General features: G+C 32.9%; 3 protein-coding genes across 9 annotated transcripts in view; 1 reads left to right on the forward strand and 2 right to left on the reverse strand.

The window, feature by feature from the left end:
- Positions 1-3,019, reverse strand: part of LOC100163943 (TAR DNA binding protein-like) — a 3,808-nt gene extending 789 nt beyond the window's left edge. The window contains exons 1-6 of one of the 4 annotated variants that reach the window (XR_511049.3): positions 2,431-3,014; positions 2,165-2,322; positions 1,966-2,103; positions 1,439-1,696; positions 1,219-1,372; positions 719-793 (exon numbers count right to left, since the gene is read on the reverse strand). Coding sequence is in view for 2 of the 4 variants with exons in the window: in NM_001162972.1 (NP_001156444.1) it covers positions 1,219-1,372; positions 1,439-1,696; positions 1,966-2,103; positions 2,165-2,322; positions 2,431-2,677 (955 nt within the window). In the remaining 2 variants the exon portion in view is untranslated. Of the gene's footprint in view, positions 1-718; positions 797-1,218; positions 1,373-1,438; positions 1,697-1,965; positions 2,104-2,164; positions 2,323-2,430 lie in introns of all 4 variants that reach the window. The other 3 variants (XR_001680061.2, XM_029486067.1, NM_001162972.1) reach the window with 3 other exon arrangements.
- A 242-nt stretch (positions 3,020-3,261) lies between these two features.
- LOC100164683 (proteasome subunit alpha type-1) lies at positions 3,262-5,529 on the forward strand. The gene is given in 5 exon segments (NM_001293396.1): positions 3,262-3,346; positions 4,087-4,337; positions 4,441-4,600; positions 4,881-5,090; positions 5,151-5,529. Coding segments are annotated over 5 exon segments (840 nt in total). The 5' UTR covers positions 3,262-3,343; the 3' UTR covers positions 5,367-5,529.
- Positions 5,530-7,204: 1,675 nt separating this feature from the next.
- Positions 7,205-13,293, reverse strand: part of LOC100161885 — a 45,309-nt gene continuing 39,220 nt past the window's right edge. For all 4 annotated transcript variants that reach the window (XM_029487751.1, XM_029487753.1, XM_029487752.1 and 1 more), the window contains one exon: positions 7,205-8,579. In XM_029487751.1, the coding sequence (XP_029343611.1) occupies positions 7,383-8,579 (1,197 nt within the window). In that variant the 3' untranslated portion in view covers positions 7,205-7,382. The remainder of the gene's footprint in view (positions 8,580-13,293) is intronic.

Here is a 13,293-nt window from a genome sequence, read left to right on the forward strand (position 1 = left end):
ATAATAATCTTACCTTTAGATTTGATAAGAGGTCAATTCACTCTAATTTTTAAACCAACGGAGCTACACGTGTTTTGCTGAGCGTAAAATTTGCTATATTATGCACCAGTAAGACGGAGACAACATATGCGGGTATCACATCTTCTTAAGAGCAAAAATTAAATACAAGTGCTCAAAGTCCTAGAATTACAAGTTTTAAACCTTATACTTAAAAACTCAACAGTAAAATGAACATAAAAAAACTAGATATTTACAAGAAAATACTCTTCATTAATATTGGCATGAATAAATGAGGGTCTTCTCTTTGGGTTAAGTAGGACTATTGTAGGATATATGTAAACCTACCACAGTTCTAATATTGAATGTATAATTTACGTTTAAAGACCCAATTTTATCTTAAAATATTAAATTTTTATATCATTTATTTTTGTGTTTTTTTATTAAAGTATTGTTTGTTCAATAAATTTAAAAAAAAACTTCAATGTAATAAAATTAACAAAATTGAATTTAACTAACTAATCTGATCTAATCTTTTGTATATAAATGTATATATATACATTAAAACTTATTTTAAAATTAATTCACTAACATCCACTCTATTTTAAATATTTATATAAAGACAATAATGATATAAATAATTACCCAATTCTAAATAGGTAATATATTAAACATTATTTGGATGTAAGGAAAACGTTTAAAAGGACCATGGAATTCTCACCTTTAAAATTGATGACTAGGCTGATACATCCATCATTCATATTAATACCACACGCTCTCGCTCACATGTCGTAAACTGCTAGAAAATGCTCACATTACATCAAAGTAGTATCGAATATTTTGTAGAAAACTATTACTAATGCAATTATTTATATATTATAAGTTATAACAACACTCAATGGAAAGATGAAAAAAAAAACCAAAACACACAATATTTATAATAACACTCACAAAATATAACAGTCATAAATTACAATTTATTTGTTTTTAACACATAATACTATAAATGAATTGCAATGTGATTAAGTAATTAAATAGTTGAAAAGTATTTTTTATTTAATTGGTTTGAAATATGAGAACTAGTTAGTTAATATGACTAGGATAAATGAAAGGAAGGGAAGATGAAAAAAACACCTTTGGTCAATCTTTAACCATCACAATTCACATTAATTTAGTCTAAAAATAGCAGATTTTTTTAAACATTTATTTAACATTAATTACCCCGGCGTTTCCAGTCTTGTACTTTTCCATACGTACGATGGGTTTGGTAAGGAATTGGTTGTGTTTGATATGCAACTTGGTTAAGTGCTGCAGCGAGCATTCCATTTGTTAGAACACTGCTCATATATTGTTGTTGGTTACTAACTTGTTTATCCTATACAATGTCAGCACCAGTATATAAAAATTGAAAAAGATGAAAACGAACAGTTATTAAACTTACCCTGTTTTGGTCAGACTTAGGATTTGCTTCAGATATATGAAGAGATACTCCTTTAACAATATGGTCTTCATCACAGAGGCTTTGTGCTACAGAGGCATCATTAAAGGTAACAAAACCAAAGGCTCTAAATGGTTTTGGTATGAATACATCGGTGATCTCGCCATACTGAGAGAAATATTTACTTAAATCAGGTTCACTAATATCTTCAGTAAGGCGGCCGACAAATATCTTGTGCGGTACTTTAGAATAATATCCTTCCTAATAAAATATAACAATAAAAGTTCTGTTTTCAAATCTTTGTATGTAACCTGAAATTTCTTTTTAGAAGATTATAATATTATTAAATACAATATTCTAATCTAATTTTTTTTATTTTAGCCTAGTAACCTTAAAACACTAAAGTTAAACCTATATAATTGAAAATCAAAAAAAAATATGGAATCTAAACAAACTGGGGGTGCATATGGATATAGTAAGCGAACAGTTGTTCGTGTATTTAAAGTAATAACTATACTAAAAAATATTACTTTTGAGGCAGGTATTTTGACTTCAACCCATCGATTATTAACATAATGCCGCTGTCCAAGGGCTTTTGCCTGAGAACTATAATCTTCATATCGAATAAACCCAAATCCTTTAGAATTTCCAGACGCATCTCGCTTTATCTGAACATAAATTGAATTAAGTCGTCATATACTTTCAATTTATGCAAACTATGTTTAATACCTGAACCATGACTAGTTTTCCGAATTGTACAAAATATTCTCGCATTTGAGTTTCTGACAGTTGATAAGGTAAACCCAAAACAATCAGATCCGTACAACTCATACTGTGGTAACCCTTAGAAGGTTTGCAGTCAGTCTCTTCTAGTTTTCTTTTATCACCTTTTATGGAAAAATAATTATAATATAACATGAAAAACCCATCTCCAAGGTACAGGCCAACTCAATTTGGACCATAATGTTATTATTAAGTAGCTAATAGTTACACACCCTTGGGATGGACACAGTAGAACTTGTGACCAGCCCAACTGCCTTCGGGAGCGTGGAATTTACCGTCGTACAGTCTAAGTGCTCTATACGGTGAATATGAATCAAGACGGAACTTGAGACCTGTGACTCCGGGAAAGTATGCGCTCAGTGTAGCTGTTGACAGAGTACCATCGCTCTCCAACGGTATCTCCATAAAATCTTCGCCTTCGCATTCACACACCGGAATATACTTTTCTGTGTTTTCCATAGTTATTATATTTACGAAATATTACTAGACCGAAAGCGTCAGATTCTGGATACCAGAACTACTGATTCCTAGATAATTTAATATAACAATATCGCTATTGTGATAGTTCAATAGAGTAAAGATTTAAGAATATTTCGTCAATATTGTGATTAATGTGATTTATGAATTATGGAAGCAGTATTATAGTAAATAATAATAATAGTAACTAGTAAGTAATAACATAGATTATAATTTATATTATGATCTGTGGTAATAATGATGTACCTAGCGTAAAAAAAAATAAATTTAGATAATATTACAAACTATGTACACAGTAAAACATAGTAACAACTAATAAGAACTAACAATAATAATATAACAATACAAATTACAAACTTTACAAAGTGTATTTTTTTAGTGATTATCAACTGTATTATCGGTGTTTCTGTGCGGGGTGCTCAGGTTGTCACCACTGTATCGTGTTAACCTCAAACAGTTGTCCCGGTTCATACTTGAATTCAGTTCGATCAAAGAAAAATAACAAGTCACTAAAAAATAATGATATTATAATATTCTCCGACAGATTACAATATTCGCTAATCATTGTTCGACTTTTTGATTCTTATTAGTTGGTTCTGTTCGTTTTTGAAACAAAGTATAATATAACAAGAAATCAATCCAAACATTATGGTAAGTTCGATAATTCATTATTGTTATTATTTCTTTCCCGAACTCTAATAACCGAAGAATTAGTGTAAAGATATTGCAAAGTTATTGAATTTAATATAGCCATAGGAAATCGTTTATTATTCATTATATTATAAGCAAAGAGTACCTTTACTGTATAGGTACTCCGTTATGTTTATTTCAATGGAAGCTTTATTATGTTTAGAATTTAGACATAATATGTCATTTAGTTAAAGTATAGTTTGTTAGTCTGTCTTAACTCTTAAGTTATAATCTTTAGGGAGATGAATTCCAATTTAATATAGTATTATGACAATGATTTATGTTCTATATTATTCCAATATTTAATTATTAAATTTCTTTTCATCGTTGCTTAATCATTAAGATCGTTCACAGAATTTGACTACTGTCATGATTTTAAGCATTACAATTCTCTTACTTATTTCATTTAAATAGTCCAAAAATTCAACAAAGTTTTGTTTAAAAAACTTTATATTGGCAATTTTGGGTCTATTATTAGTCTATTCTTAAAGGTAGATTATCTTTAAGTAAATATATTTATGATATGCTTGATCAGGTAACCATCACAATATAATATCACTACTTGAAAAATAGCATTATTGAGATACAATCAAATTATTTTGCAACTGTTTGTTTGTCTTGGGTCTTGATATTCAGTTTTCATTCACCTCAATGTAGTTTTTATTAGGTACATTTTTAATTTATTTTATTTTTTATTTCAGTTTCGTAATCAGTATGACAGTGATGTAACAGTATGGAGTCCCCAGGGCCGCTTGCATCAAGTGGAATATGCTATGGAAGCTGTAAAATTAGGTTCAGCAGTAGTTGCGTTAAAGAACAAGACACATGCTGCTATTGTTGCACTCAAGCGTGCACCAAATGAACTATCTGCTTATCAAAAAAAAATTATACTTGTAGATGATCATCTTGGATTTTCATTCTCTGGTTTATTGGCTGATGCTCGCATTCTTAGGTTAAACTTTAGTGATATATACGTTTTCCGAAATTATTTTATAGCTATAATGTAGTACCTCCTAAAATTTAATATATAAATAATTATATTTATTTGTTTGTAGCAAGTATATGCGATCGGAATGTTCTTCACATAAATTTGCCCATGGAGATGATCTTCCAGTTAATAGATTGATGACCAAAGTTAGCAACAGAATGCAATTGTGCACACAGCGGTATGATAAACGCCCATATGGGGTTGGTCTACTTGTTGCTGGTTATGATGTGAGTATTTACTTCATAAATATTATACATAAAATTTAGTTTTGTGACTTAGTATAAGAATGATCGATGTCAACTTTTATTATCACCTATTAGGCACTAAATTTAAAGCTTTAATATTTCTTACTATAATATTAGCCTTAGTGAACTAAAATTCAAATTTCCAGTGCATATAAAGTTGTATAAAGTGGTTAAAATTGTGTAATAACAATGGCCCGTTCTTACTTCAAGCCACTACGAATCACAAAGTTAATAGTTTAAAAATGTATCTATGTTGGAATAGGATAATGGTCCTCATATTTACCAAACATGTCCTTCTGCAAACTACACAAATTGTAAAGCTATGGCTATTGGCTCACGATCACAAAGTGCTCGTACATACCTAGAAAGAAATTTAGAAGCATTTAAGGAGGCAAGTTTGGAGGAATTATTGAAACATGGTATGAGAGCTTTGAGAGACACTCTTCCCAATGATGTCAATCTAACTTCAAAGGTAATTACTTTTATTTAAAGTTAACAGATCTATTATTAATTTGTATAATTTATTTTATAGAATGTTTCAATTGCTGTTGTGGGCAAAAATCAGCTATTTGAGATTTATGATGAGGAAACAACTCAATCAAAATTATCATTAATTGAAGGTGAGGAAAGAAGAGCCCCTGTTCCAACAACCGATTCATCAGGTGGTGGATCTCAGCCACCACAAGACGGACCTGGTGGTGCCCCTCCTAGCGATTCTGTACCAGCAGTTGCAATGGAAACAGAATAATCATAATGGAACTTAAGTTAAGAATTAAGAATATTATACATTTTTTTTTTACTAATATGCCTCAATTGATTAAATAAAACATTGGATATTGCATTTTTACTCTATTTATTTTAAAAACAAAATTATAAATTATAAATTACTTAACAGTAATATTATGCTTTGGTATACATTTGTTTATAATTATTTACAGATTTTTTCCCATTATATTTAATAGTAAACTTGATAGTTAAAGATTTATGTCTAACACTCCTCTTCATTAACTTGGCTCTAATATGTATTTTATTCCAGTAGAACCTCGATTATTCATCTCCTGATTATTTGTCTTTCTTGGTTAACCATCGCGGAGCCAAATTTTGTGCGAGCTGTTTTAACTCCTGGATCTTCCGGTAATATCTGCTAGATAGGTAATATGTTAAACAGTCTTGTGATTGTGGTCGTGTCTTGTATTGAAAAGTCAAATAAATAATTACAAATGTTAGAGTAATAGTAATCATATAAATCCTATTAATATTATCAACGCGAAAGTTTGCAAGTATGTTTGTTACTCTTTCACTTAAAAATTACTGAATGGATTTTAATGAAACTATAATAATGTAGCTTATACATCAGAATAACACTTAGGCTACAAATCAACCCCCTGGGTCCAACCAGGGTATGTGCTCAAACGGGAATTTAGAGATTTACGGTGGAAATTTTTGTTTATAAATGATCACCATGGGTTTTAAAGCTATTATGGTAATAATTATTGGTTGCCGTGAAATCAGTGTATTCATTCAATTCGTGGGTGAGGAGGAAATATTGGTCGACAGACTCGGCATTCACAATTAGTCCAGCCATTTAGGAGGAGTTCAGTGACATACTTGGTATAACTTAGATACTTTAGAGTTAAATTATAAAGTAACGTACAAACAGATCTGCCTACCTCATAATATACTGCTGTGAATCAGAATTTTTATCCCAGGCACAGAAGAGTTAAGATAAATTTTGAACACCATACACCGAATATTAAATAACGAACTTAACAAAGTTTGAGTCATATAGAGTTGGTACTTTTGACAGAAAACTAAGTGCACGGGATCAGCTAGTATGTTATAATTATGAAAAAATAATAAGTAATGGTAATATACCAATAATATATTAATTGTTTAAAAAAATTTTAATTTCTCATTTATCTTTCTTTTCTAATATCTGCCAAGGCTTTGGACCCGAGATGGTTTAGTTCTACTGTAGGTACAAATATTCTTAACACTAAGGTGCAACCTTATAAAATATAATATAATTGTTTATTAACATAAAAAATAGTGTTGGGGGAACAAAAAATAGTATTGTTACTATAAAAAAAAATTATCTTGATTATTGCAAATAAACATCAATGCTTCAACACTGTTCCATCAAATTAAATATTTTTATGACATGTTTACTTTTAATTGATGTGAATTGATATAGTTTATGGTTAGCAAACACATTTATTATAAGTATACTATAATATGCCAAAGGGGAAAAAACCCATTGTTACATTATTTAATTATCCTATACATTTAACTGTAAAGTCAGGTTTTTATTTTATAATTTACGTTTGTGTCTACCATAATATACGATTCTGCATGTTTGATATGCCTAGTGCAAAATACTAAAATTATAAAACTAGCCTTGTAGACTGATAAAATGTAAATATTATGTTTGATGCGATTGTGAATTATTAAGAAATTACAGTGCCAAATCTTTTTTTTTTAATAAATGTGTAATCATAGGTTCATTAATCACAACATAAATTCCGTTAGTAATAATATTTTTTTTTTTAAATACCACTCGTATATTATACACAATCGGTCATCATATAATAATATCTTAATAACGACAATAATATTTATTGAAATGTACATACAAAGTAATAATAACGTATAGTCGAATAACACACTGTTTTCAATGTACAATATAAGGGTAAACATAATAAAAAAGACATTTCAACAATTGGGGATTTTCACACTGCTACAGCACCGGATGAAATCATCCGGTCTAGACCAACGTGTCCAACACCCGACAAGCGGCCGCATGATGGTGGGGTTGGTAGTTTTCGACCTGGTTCTGGGGGTTGTGGGGTCGGCTTTGCAGGTGTTCGATGGACCCCATCAGGTACTCGTTCTCGCTGTCCACGATGGCCGCCTCGTACTGCAACTGTTCGATGTAGCCCAGCCTGGCTCGCAGTTCGGTGTCGGTGTCACGTATCAGCAGAGTGTTTTCGCGGTACATCCGTTCGGTGTCGGCCATCTCGGTCTCGGCCCGTTTCAGCTCGTCCAGCAGTTGCTCCTGGTCCCGGCACCGTTCCACGTTCACGTACAACCGGATCAGGCGTTCCTCGAATTCGTACAGCTTCTTGTTGATCTTGACGATCCTCTCCAGGTAGGCGATGGCCTCTTGCGTCGACGACGTCGGCGGAGTTCCGGAGTCTGCGATTTCGCCGACAACTCCTATTCCTCCAACACTACAACCTCTATCGTCTTCGTTGTCGTCATCGTGATCGTCGTCGTGGTCGTCGTTCTCCACACTGGCGCCTTCGGTGATGCCGCTGTCTTTTTCCTCCTTGTCGTCGCCGCATCCACCGCCGCCGCCCCCCAGGTACGCGTCCAACAGATAATTCGATCCCAACGCGTCCGCCCGGGTCCTGTGCGTTTCCGTCTCGATCTTCTCGATCTTCTTGTCGCGGTCCTGCAACTTTTTCAGCTGCGCTCGGATCGTGTCGCTCTGCTCGAGTATGAGTTTCAGTAGCTCCTCGGCCGCTTGCGTGTTGCTCAGTCGCTTCGGGTGCACCGTCCGCGAGGCATACTTGACCACCACCTCCCGGCGGCGCTTCCTGTGAGCGCCACGGTAACCACTCATCTCGGACGCTGCATCGTCGTCGTCGTAACCGCCGCCGCTGTCGACGTTGTTTCCGCCATCGCGTTGGTGGTGGTGGTGTTGGTAGTAGCCATTGCCGCTCACTTTTCGCAAGCACAGCTTTTGGTCCGGCCGCAGGCTCTGCCAGATCTTCAGCACCCTGACGCCAGGATCGGCCACCATGGTGGCCGTGTGCGCGCCGTCGACGGCCACCGCGTAGTCACTGCCGCGGCCCGTCAACGTGGTTGCCACGTCGGCGCACGTGGTACGCCTGTCCGCGTCGTTGATCCAAAGTTTCTTGTCGTAAAACCATATGGGAATTCTGTCGGTCGTCATCCCCTACGACAGAAAGAAAAATTACGAATTAAGACAAAAGCGTTTATAATGTAATACTGTATAATAATATATGAGCACAATAGAGAGGCACCCTACACACTGCAGCGTTATAGATCATCTTAAACCACTGACCGAGTTGTGGGTATTTTTACAAAACGACTTGTTTGGCTACCCTGGTACTGAAATCAAGAAAGGCATTTAAACGTCCTCGCAAAAACAAATTACGTGATGTTTTTTAAATATATTATTATTTCAAACCGACATAGTTATTGTGCGAAATTATAAGCTGTCCTAATGCTATGCGTACGGATGATGATTATTGATATGGTGCTATTGAACAACTACGAGAGTAAACCTATAGATAGCATAATATTATATGTTTGTTTTCAGTTCACTTTATTTACATTTGTTGTGAAATAAACCTACAATACAGGCTGTACTGCACAGTACAAGTTTCCGGAAGATATGACATATTTAAATACTGCAATATTTCAGTCAATGTAGTCAATTATCCTCCAAAGATACGCCTATAACGTATAGTACACAATATTTACGTTACATTCGAATTCGGTTCTTTATATTGTGTATTAAATAGATATTTTATTGGATAACCAGCGCTGTAGTGTTTGATATATTATATTGTGTTGTGGAAAAACTCGAAAACACATTTTAACACCAATATTTGTGTTGTAGAAATAATTGTATAGCGCGCATCACACCGAAAACGTGAAATACGTATATTTTAGAAACGTGACCCACCTACTGCAGCAGCGAGGCCCTTCAATTTCATAATAATAAATCGTATTGGTAATTATTTTTGTAAAGATATTATTTTGATTGCGCGGTCGAAAGTCTGATCGATTTCACGATTTTGAATTATGGCGATTCTTTGAAGCTTTAATTTTTATGTTTCTATCACAGAATATTAGTGTTTTTTTTCCTTTGTCGTCGTCGTCATTATCATTTACTGTCGGCGCAACAGTGGCGCAGTGGCAGCATAGCAACTACAGTGAAAGTCAAACGTTTTTTTACGGGCCGACGCGGACAATAATAATAACAATTATTATTATATATTATTAGCCGGACGACCACTGCGGGGTAAAAACGTGTCGGGATGTGAACACCTACCATAATATAGGTATATCTAGGGTTTTTCTTTTTTTTCTTTAGAGATTTAAAAAGATAATTTTTGGTTTTCGAATATATAATAATAGATTCCTCGGCGCGCGTACCTAGATTTTTTTTTTGATTTTTTTCAATAATCCAAACGTACGCAGAGGCAACGAGGCGCGTCATGTAATATTCACAGAATATTTCGTTAAAAAGTTTTTTTTTTTTTTGTCTTTCACAGGAAACCACGTATACCTCTCTATTCATCTGCGTTATTACATCTATTAAATGATTTACTCCGCGGACCTGCAACGAGTGTGTGTGTGTGTGTGTGTGTGTGTGTGTGTGTGTGCGAGAGTGAGTGAGTGTATGGTTTTCCGGCGGATTTGGCGTGAACAAAAAACTTTTGTTTTATAGATTTCTCCTGCAGTATTACAGTCGCGGGTTACATGCAAGTAATTTATATTTTATACTTTATTATTTTTTTTTTTTGGTTTGTATTTGCACAACATATTATATCTATAGTCAGGCGCTATATTATATATTTATAATTTATATATTATGTATACAGGTGTACTACACGCGCACTTAATGGACTTTCTACGAACAATAATATAACAATAAAAATGAATCGGACGATTGTACCGGACGACTTCGTATTTTTAATAATTAGCTGTGTGTGATATCGTGTCGAGAAGTAATTTATTTTGATTTTGATTATTTCTGTTATATTTGCTCCCGAAAGATGTTTTCTCCTGGGCGTGAAACAATAGTTTCCCAAACTAAACCGGATATAATCATGTATCCATTATTATTGTGTTTGTGTATATACTATAAGGTGTACATTATTAGGTATGTAAACAGTGAATAAACTACCTGTATATAATAATATAATAGAGGTACACGGTACATGTCTCGATTGACGCAGTGTTCGCGTTCTGGAAAGATAACTGCAGCCTTTTTAATATTATTATATTATAGATACGATATGTCCGATGCGGTATAGCATTATAATAATATGAAATCGATCGTTGTGACCGTGAAATGGACTCGAAACGACAAAAAAATTATAATATTATATACCAGCCATCGGCTTCCGGTACGAAGCGTAAACGTTTTTAAGTCGAAAAAACGGTATTCTGCGAGTTAATATTGCGATATTATTTAGTGCACGTTGCAGCGCAGGACGAACATTATTAAATTAATAAATAACAATTATATCGTTGCATACGATATATTATTATTATAGAGTAGGTATAATTAGGTACCTATTATTGTGTCGCGGTGAGATTATGGTAATCGTGCGATTGTCCATGGGCTGTGCACCCGAATGCAGTTATTGTTTTCCGCGGCATCTCGAATTATATTATTCTCATAAAATTTATGTGTGATGTGTACACGCTGTATACCACCCATAATATAATATAATATTATTATAATAACACCACATTGTAGTATTGTGTGGACCGCGGTGCCTATATTATGTTTTGTCCGCGCCACGATTTATAGAAGTCATAATAATAATATAATAGAACGAAACGTCGTGCGTATTTCTCACAGTGCAGTGAAGGTAGGAACATGTTATTATTATATTGGTCCATTATAATAATCTATCCCTGACTGTACATTGTTGTTTTCGTGGGTACGATAATTATTATACTTATTATTTATATATTATATTATATAATGTGTGTGTGTGTGTGTGTGTGTTATATGCGTATTATCATAGTATAATAATACATATTATATTATTTATGATTATATTCCGAATACTACACGATAATATTGTTATATACTGTAGCTATAAGTATAATATTATAACATAGTGTTATACCACGCGGTGCTTGTCCCCCATCAATTACTTTATTTTCTACCATTTAATATAAATAGTTGGAGCATATTATTTTGGAAAGCAACTACTCTGCGTCTCTGCCTACTTATATAATATTAATGTGGACAAATTATTAAAATTTATAATATTTTGTCGGTTGGTCCAAAGAAATAATTAAAATCGTTTTTTCAAGTTTCTTAACGAATCAGTGGTATACCTAATTAGTAATCGATTTATACTTACATACACTATAATACAAAATAGGTATGCCACTAAATCAACGTACGTGAAGTTGGCACCCCAGCATCCTCCGATCAGAACTCAATCAATAGGTATAATTTTTTTGCAATGTTTAAGCCTTAAGGGACCATTAGCTCATACACTATTGATTCAATAAATATTTAGTAATTGTTCATGCAACCCGTCATTAGAGAGATACTGCAGTGTATAGATTATTATAAGACTAGAACTACTAATTTAAATCAAATGTTCAAATACAGTTATAACATTATATATAGGTCCGTCAGCCTGGCAACCCGAAAAGTGAAATTTCGTACTTTTTTTTAGATTACTAGTATCCAATTTGTAATAATTTGCAACACAAATTTTATATTATATTATATATTTATATGCATCATTTTTAGAGTTGAGACAGGAATATACAGTGAAACCTCCCCTATAACGGACACTTCCAAATATTCTTCAAATACACTTCCCAACATTTTTGGGAATAAACTATAGAAGCTTTCTACAAACCGAACCCTCTGAATAGCGCGGTAAAATACGATTGGGAATGGCATTTTTGGTAATACCACTGAGAACGCCCAATATATTTTTTTTTCAACGTTGTCAGATTTAATCGAATGATAATTTGAGCATGATATAATATATTGAAATAATCCAGCAATATATTATTATATGTTAATTGTCATTAAAATTCTAATTGAAACTCAAATCGAAACATTATTGAAAATAGCTACGATAGTTAGAGTCAAGGTACTAAGAATAATATGTCCATGCCCTGTGGCAATAGGTTAGGTAGATTTGGGGGTTTAGATGATTTGAAAATGTTAGTAATTACCTACTATTGATCTATCAATATAAATAATTTATAAAAATGATTTAAGTATAACGAATACTACTTACATAATATAGTTTGTATTTTTGTAAAACCATATTTAATGATTATTATCATTAGTATAAATATTTTAATAACTCAGAAACTACTTCTCAGAATTTTGATTTAGATACTTCAACATTTTCAAGAGAACCCTCTAAATAATTAACGGTAAAAAAATTGGGATTTTCATTTGAAAAATTGAAGTTCGTATAGCCACAGTACATTTCTTGAGTAGTACAAAATCATCAGGAATTTGAAAACATTGTGGTCTTCAGATATACTTAAAATCAGAATTCGAATAAAAGTATTTTTAAAGAAATAAATGGTAGTAAGCATTTTCTATTAATATGTTTATATTACATATTATTAGGTGCCCATATATTTGTATATGGTTATAATTATTAATTGATGACTTTTTCAAGAATATTTATTTTATGCGTATAAGCATGAATCTTTCAATAGCCAAATAAATGATATGGCAACGTTGCACGTAAATTCGTTCTTAATCGTATTCTTTTTTGGGACTTTTTTGGGTCAGCAGTAAGTTCTTTGCTAATTTTAAGTGTTCTCAATCGTATGACCAAAAAGGTATAACGTTCTCAATCGTTCGATAACCGAATAGCGTACACCTTCACAAATTATTTTTTTATCTACTG

The sequence above is a fragment of the Acyrthosiphon pisum genome, chromosome A1 (genome assembly GCF_005508785.2).
Source record: "Acyrthosiphon pisum isolate AL4f chromosome A1, pea_aphid_22Mar2018_4r6ur, whole genome shotgun sequence".
NCBI classification, from domain to species: Eukaryota; Metazoa; Arthropoda; class Insecta; order Hemiptera; family Aphididae; genus Acyrthosiphon; species Acyrthosiphon pisum.